Source organism: Ascaphus truei, unplaced genomic scaffold (genome assembly GCF_040206685.1).
Source record: "Ascaphus truei isolate aAscTru1 unplaced genomic scaffold, aAscTru1.hap1 HAP1_SCAFFOLD_145, whole genome shotgun sequence".
Classification (NCBI taxonomy): domain Eukaryota; kingdom Metazoa; phylum Chordata; class Amphibia; order Anura; family Ascaphidae; genus Ascaphus; species Ascaphus truei.
Window position 1 is genome coordinate 336,816 of NW_027454334.1, and position 7,359 is coordinate 344,174.

At 47.0% G+C, this 7,359-nt stretch overlaps 1 protein-coding gene across 1 annotated transcript; it reads right to left on the reverse strand.

Moving 5' to 3' along the window:
* Positions 1-242: 242 nt before the first annotated feature.
* Positions 243-6,591, reverse strand: LOC142475947 (somatotropin-like). The gene is made up of 5 exons (XM_075581609.1): positions 6,464-6,591; positions 4,736-4,899; positions 4,025-4,141; positions 2,967-3,128; positions 243-504 (listed from the first exon to the last, which is right to left on the reverse strand). Exons 1-5 carry the CDS (start codon positions 6,552-6,554, stop codon positions 304-306), a joined length of 735 nt encoding a protein of 244 aa, XP_075437724.1. The 5' UTR covers positions 6,555-6,591; the 3' UTR covers positions 243-303.
* Between the last annotated feature and the right edge of the window lie 768 nt (positions 6,592-7,359).

Sequence of the window (7,359 nt, forward strand, 5' to 3'; positions counted from 1 at the left end):
GTTTTTTTTCGCCTCGAGTACAAACAAAGCACGCACAATCGGAAAAATTATACCACATTTTCTTTAATCCACGTACAATGTCAAAAGATTTTCACCACACAGACGAAGCAAATATTTCCGCGACAAAGCCGGTAATTTTTTTTTTTTTTTAATTTTTTTTTTTTTGACCGAGGCAGGAAGTTTAAAAAGGATAAAACGTAACTTACAATAACATTTAACCCCTTTTTTTTTTGTACCTGAGAGAGCCGGCAATGCGCGTTTCTCCGCGCCAAAGCGCGGCCTGTTTTTTTTTTTCCGTATTTTTTAGGTAGTGCAGTTTCCATCGACGAACCGGCGACACTTCATGACCTTCAGGTAAGTCTCCACTTTGTGCATGTCTTTCTTGAAGCAGGACAGGAGGCCGTAGTTCTTGACCAAGGCGTCCTCGTTGCGCAGGTTGACGTCGAACTTGTCGTAGGTGAGCTTCAGCAGGGAGCCGCCGCGGGAGTTCCCGTCTTCCAGCTCCTGAAATAATATATATCGTTCTTGTTTACGTGGGGCGACAGTGTCTTGGGGGGAGGGGTGGGGGGGGGGGCAGGGAATGTGTACGCTTCGTGCTGTCCCTCGGGTCACGTCAGACCGTTATGATATACAGCAGGGGTCGGCCAACTCTGGTCCTCGAGGGTCACCAGCAGGTCAGGTTTCGGGATATCCCTGCTTCAGCACAGGTGGCTCAATCAGTGGCTCAGTCCTTGATTGAGCCACCTGGGCTGAAGCGGGGATATCTAAACCGGACCGGTTGGTGGCCCCTTGAGGACTGCAGTTGGCCGCCCCCAGGTATACAGTAGGAGGTTTTGTGATCCCTCATTATTTTTGCGAATACCTCCCAGATATATCACACTGCTGCCGGAATATCCCCATACTGGTGATCCCTCCCAGATATATCACACTGCTGCCGGAATATCCCATACTGGTGATCCCTCCCAGATATATCACACTGCTGCCGGAATATCCCCATACTGGTGATCCCTCCAGATATATCACACTACTGCCGGAATATCCCCATACTGGTGATCCCTCCCAGATATATCACACTGCTGCCGGAATATCCCCATACTGGTGATCCCTCCCAGATATATCACACTACTGCCGGAATATCCCCGTACTGGTGATCCCTCCCAGATATATCACACTGCTGCCGGAATATCCCCATACTGGTGATCCCTCCCAGATATATCACACTGCTGCCGCAATATCCCCATACTGGTGATCCCTCCCAGATATATCACACTGCTGCCGAATATCCCCATACTGGTGATCCCTCCCAGATATATCACACTGCTGCCGGAATATCCCCATACTGGTGATCCCTCCCAGATATATCACACTGCTGCCGGAATATCCCCATACTGGTGATCCCTCCCAGATATATCACACTACTGCCGGAATATCCCCATACTGGTGATCCCTCCCAGATATATCACACTACTGCCGGAATATCCCCGTACTGGTGATCCCTCCCAGATATATCACACTGCTGCCGGAATATCCCCATACTGGTGATCCCTCCCAGATATATCACACTGCTGCCGGAATATCCCCATACTGGTGATCCTCCCAGATATATCACACTGCTGCCGGAATATCCCCATACTGGTGATCCCTCCCAGATATATCACACTGCTGCCGGAATATCCCCATACTGGTGATCCCTCCCAGATATATCACACTGCTGCCGGAATATCCCCATACTGGTGATCCCTCCCAGATATATCACACTGCTGCCGGAATATCCCCATACTGGTGATCCCTCCCAGATATATCACACTGCTGCCGGAATATCCCCATACTGGTGATCCCTCCCAGATATATCACACTGCTGCTGGAATATCCCCATACTGGTGATCCCTCCCAGATATATCACACTACTGCCGGAATATCCCCATACTGGTGATCCCTCCCAGATATCTCACACTACTGCCGGAATATCCCCATACTGGTGATCCCTCCCAGATATATCACACCGCTGCCGGAATATCCCCATACTGGTGATCCACCAATACAGCCTTTTGAATTTCAGCATCATATTTTGGCACAGAAGGGTGTGGGGTTGCCGTGCTGGTCCTCTCTTCCATGTAGTAACACAGGAGGGAGAGCGAGTAGGGGGGGGGGGGGGGGTGATACCTTTTTGTTGAACCAACAAGTAGTTGACATTTTACAAGCTTTCCCAACCTCTTGGGGTCCTTCATTGGGTATGAGAGAGAAAAAGATAATATATACAGTGTTTGTAAGATTGATACCTGGTTACATTGGACGTTGAGAGGAATTGAGGATCTTGATAAGGAAAAAACAGGTGTGAAAGTCTCTACTGATAAGTCTCTCAACGTCCCCTGTAACCAGATTCCCCTCTCCCATACACTGTGTATTACATTGTGTTTCTGTATCTCCCCCACACCCGATGAAGGACCCCCAGAGGTTGGACAGGCTTGTAACATACCAACTACTTGTCAGACCCCCCTACTCCCTCTCCCCTCCTGTGTTACTGCATGGAAGAGAGGACGCGCACGGCGACCCACCTTTTTTTTTGCCTCGTTTTTTATTGAGGAACATATCTGTGATGGAACGGGCAGCTCTCAAGAAACCAGATGGTGATGCTCTCCATTGACGATCTAGGATATTTGGTCGCGGACGTTTTGGCCGTGACCAAATCACCGCCGGCATTTTGCCGGCACTCGCCTCACCACCGGGACATCTCTCTGCCGGCCGTTTCACCGAAACGGTAAGTCCCTAACCTTGCCCCTTATAATATTAACCCCCTAATCTTAACCCCTAATACCGCTACCCCCTACCTTAAAAACCTTAACCCCTTATAATATTTGGAAAAAAATGAATCATTTGCCGGTTCTAGCATTCCATTGAGTACTCCTTGGTAGTGGGCTGTCTTATCAGATTATTTTGCCCTGATGAGCAGCATTTCGGCTACTCACCCTCATGAGAACCTGGATTCCTTCCTCCAGGTCCTTCAGTCTATCAAAGACTCTGTCCGAGCTTCCGAACACCAGGTTGTTGGTGAACACTCTGTTGAGAATTTGCACTGGGTTCAGCCAGGACTGAATGAGGGTCAGTGAGAAACGCAGAAGCTCCATATCCTGCCAAGATACGTGGGAAATGGGAAACAGGTTGTTAGCTGTGGCCCAGCGTAGGGCTGGAGCCATGTCTGATACCTCTTTTTAGGTCTCTAATCTTGTGTAGCTCACATCAACTCACTGGATGAAAATAACACTTTTAACACAGTGTTATTGTCAGAGCCCCAAATGTCCTATTGCCCCATAACGGCATATACATTATACCTTCACCTTGTTTCCAGATGTTTAATGGCAAAATGCATGATGGAACTAGAGAGAGTGTCGAGAAAAGCCACCACATTAATAAAGGGGATGGATAATCTGATTTATGAGGAGAGGCTAGCTAAATTAGATCTGTTTACATTACAAAAGAGGCGTCTAAGAGGGAATATGATAACTATATACAAATATATCCGGGGACAGTACAGGGAGCTTTCAAAAGAGGAATTCTTTCCAAGGGCAGTACAAAGGACTCGGGCCATCCCTTAAGGTTGGAGGAAAGAAGATTTCCCCAGTAACAAAGGAAAGGGTTCTTTACCGTAAGGACAGTTAGTGTGAACGACTGTGATGGCAGATACAGAAGATATGTTTAAGAAAAGGTTGGTCCTTTTGTTAGGAAAGATGTACAGGGATATACCAAATAAATAACATGGGAAGGATGATAACCCAGGGAGTACTCTGATGGCCGTGACTGGGGGTCAGTAAAGAATTTATTTCCCCTTATGAGACAGCATTGGATAATGTGTCACTGGGGCTGTGTGTTTGCCTTCCTCTGGGTCAACATACTGTAATTACACATATAGGATAACGTATCCGTCGTCTACATTTAGTATAAGTTGAACTTGATGGACATGTCTTTTTTCAACCTTATCTACCAGGTACGTAACTACTTTAGACCCCGACCTGCCCACACTACTCACTGATTTCTGGTGGGTGTTATCTTTGTCTGTTGGAGCCGGGATGGTTTCAGAATAGCAAAATACGGCGTAGGAGTTTTTGTTTGAATGTCTCTGATCTTCTGGGATATAAGTGCGTTCCTAAAAGACACGAAACGGCAATACAAATACTGAGGTTGTGTTACTGAAGTACCTCCATGCCCCCCCCCCCTCCCCTCAAAAAGCCCCCAATTGTATTACCTGATTCGCCACAGCGAAACCATACTGAAATACATTATTCGGACCTATCATTGCTTCAGAATAAGACTAGCAAAAAAGAGAGTAGGATGCCAGCAACTTGGGATACCCAACACAAGGGTTAAGAAAACAACATGGCTGCCCATGTGGCTCATCTCGCTAAACCAAGGGTGGCCAACTCAAGTCCTCAATGGTCACCAACAGGTCAAATTTTAAGAATATCCCTGATTCAGCACAGGTGGCTCAGTCAACTACTGAGCCACTTGTGCTGAAGCAGGGATATCCTTTAAAACCTGACTTGTTGGTGGCCCTTGAGAGGTGGAGTTGGCCACCCTGCGCTAAACCATAAACGGGAAGTTGATGATGCCAGGAAGCTACAGTGCTGGAGGGAAAGGGCTTGTTCTTGCAGAGTCGGCACTGACGAGAACAACATGGACGCCCCTCCGTCACTAAGTGGACATGGTAGTGTAAAAAAAAAAAAACCCATTGGGTACTCACGTAATCCCTGTATGTGTCAGCAGCCAGAAGGTGAAGGTGCTGAGCCCTGAGCACAGCGTTTGTAAACAAACCGGACAGAGGCATTGGTGGAAAAGCCTCCACATCATGAGGATTCTGCAGGAACAGTATCACCAGCGCCAAGAGTCCAAGAGAGGAGCATAAGCCTGAAAACAGATGTTATTGGTGTATAAGTGTTTGTGGGTCCGCATGAAACGTTAATGGTAACTCCTGAAAGGGGCTAGTTTTCCTCCCTGAGCTGCTCTATTCCAGAACTCCTCTTAACAGCATTTCGTTCTGGTAGCTGAATGGTCCTGCCGATAACATATTCCAGTAATCGTTATCTCAAAGCTGTGTTGGTCCTGGAGACGTAATCTTAACAGCACAGTTACATAGTAGATGAGGTTGAAAAAATACATACGTCCATCAAGTTCAACCTCTTAAATGTAATGTCAAAAGGACTATTCATCCCACGGGCAGGACAAAGGACTCTGGGCCATCCCTTAAGGTCGGAGGAAAGGAGATTTCACCAGCAACAAAGGAAAGGGTTCTTTACAGTAAGAGCAGTTACAATGTGGGATTCATTCCCCATGGAGACTGATGGCAGATACAATAGATTTGTTCAAAATAAGTTTGGACATCTTTTTAAAAACTAAAGGTGTACTGGGATATACCAAACCAAGTAAACATGGGAAGGATGTTGATCCAGGGAGTAATCTGTTCTTGGAGTCAGGAAGGAATTAATTTTTCTCCTTATGAGATATTGGATGATGTGTCACTGTTTTTTTTTGTTTGCCTTAGTCTAGATCAATATACTGTAGGTACGGATATAGATTAAAGCAGCGGTGTGCAAACTGGGGGGCGGGAGAATTTGTAGGGGGGGGGGCAGGCAGTTACAGAGGCCCCGCGCTCTTCCCTACAGCATTTAAATTAAATTCATGGGGAGGAGTGAGACCTCTGTTAACTCACCTGCTCTCTGCCAGGTCTTCGGCGACGCGTCAAATGGTGCAGCGGGGTCATGTGATGTCAGTCATCGCCATGGCAATGCGCGTGAAATGACGCAGCGGGGTGACATCACATGACCCGCAACGTCTTTGAGAGGGGGGTGCGAACGCTGCGGCTCCTGGGCGGGGGGGGGCACAACTCAAGCAGTTTGCGCACCCCTGGGTTTAAGTATCTGTCATCTAAATTTAACATAGGTTGAACTTGATCGATGGATGTCTACTATGTAACTAGCTGTGTAGACAACAGATACTGTAATTATACATATAGGATAAAGTATGTTGACCCAGAGAAAGGCAAACACACAACCTCTGTGACACATTATCTAATGATATCTCATAAGGAGAAAAATAAATTCCTTCCTGACTCCACATATTGGATATCAGATTACTCCCTGGATCCACATCCTTCCCATATTCACTTATTTGGTAGCTGAACGGTCCTACCGAGTGACCCGTTTTGCTGATTGTTAACCATCTCCAGTAACCGTTATCTCAAAGCTGGGTTGGCCCTGGAGTCGTTTGTGTCTGTTTCAGTCTGTGCCACTTTATAGCGGACCACGGTTGTGTTGGCACTTGAGCTTTTGCCGTCTTACACGTCTTTTCCAGAGGTCGTCATCTGAAGACAAGTTTCCGTAGGTCCCAGTGACCTGCGTCAAGTCGTCTCTACATAGATCGAATACACTCATTTCGTCTTAGCTACAATGTTATGTTAAAAAAGACGACGTACCTGCAGCCATTGTCCCTGGATCTGTGGAATTGGTGGAAGTTGGAAGCTTGTAGCTTGGTCGAGGTGTGGAAATGGTCCAGTTCCCCACCATTTTATATACATAAACTCATTCATATGGATACGGCAGATATTCCAGCTCCTGCTGTACCCAGGACACAACTTATACATATATGAAATGTGTGCCGTGTGACAGCCATTCATATGTATGAAGTGTTTTGACATTTTGTCACCTTTTCCACCACGTATCATGTCTGTTTACATCCGTAGCTGTGGGAAGAGGATATGTACCAGGAGTTTGCTTTAATTGTAAGTCCCAACTGGGGTCACAAGTAATTGGAACAAGTTGTTGATCAATTTTCTCATTTGCTCCAATAGTTTTTCTCATGGAGAAGCCACGCGTACATCAGAGTTTTTAGAAGAGGAGAATAAATAATATTATAGGATTAAGTCAGTAGCAGAACTACAGCTCACAGCGTTATCAGTTCCTTTTAACTAGAGATGGGCCTTTTTTGGGGGGTCGTATATCGGATCCGTAGCGGATCAGACGGTTCCTTTTGGTCAGTGGATTTCTTCGGCTCCATCTAATTCGCTTTTTTGCGGATTATTTTTTTTTGTTTCAATTTTTTTTATTGTTTTGGAGAGACATACAGCAGCGGCAGCTCTTATTCGAGCAAATGCCGCTGGCTGTATGAGGCTGGGAAGCGGGTAGCCGCGGCGCGTGGCGGCGCACTGTGACGTCACAGTCACAAGCGCGCCCGGCTTCCCCGTCTTCCCCGGCTTCCCCAGGCTTCCCCGACACCCCTGGAGTTCAAATCTAGGTAAGCGGGGGTGCGGGGAAGCAGAGGGGCAAAGTAGAAGCCGGGTTCGGGGTGTCTTTGGGGGGGTAATTGCGCGCG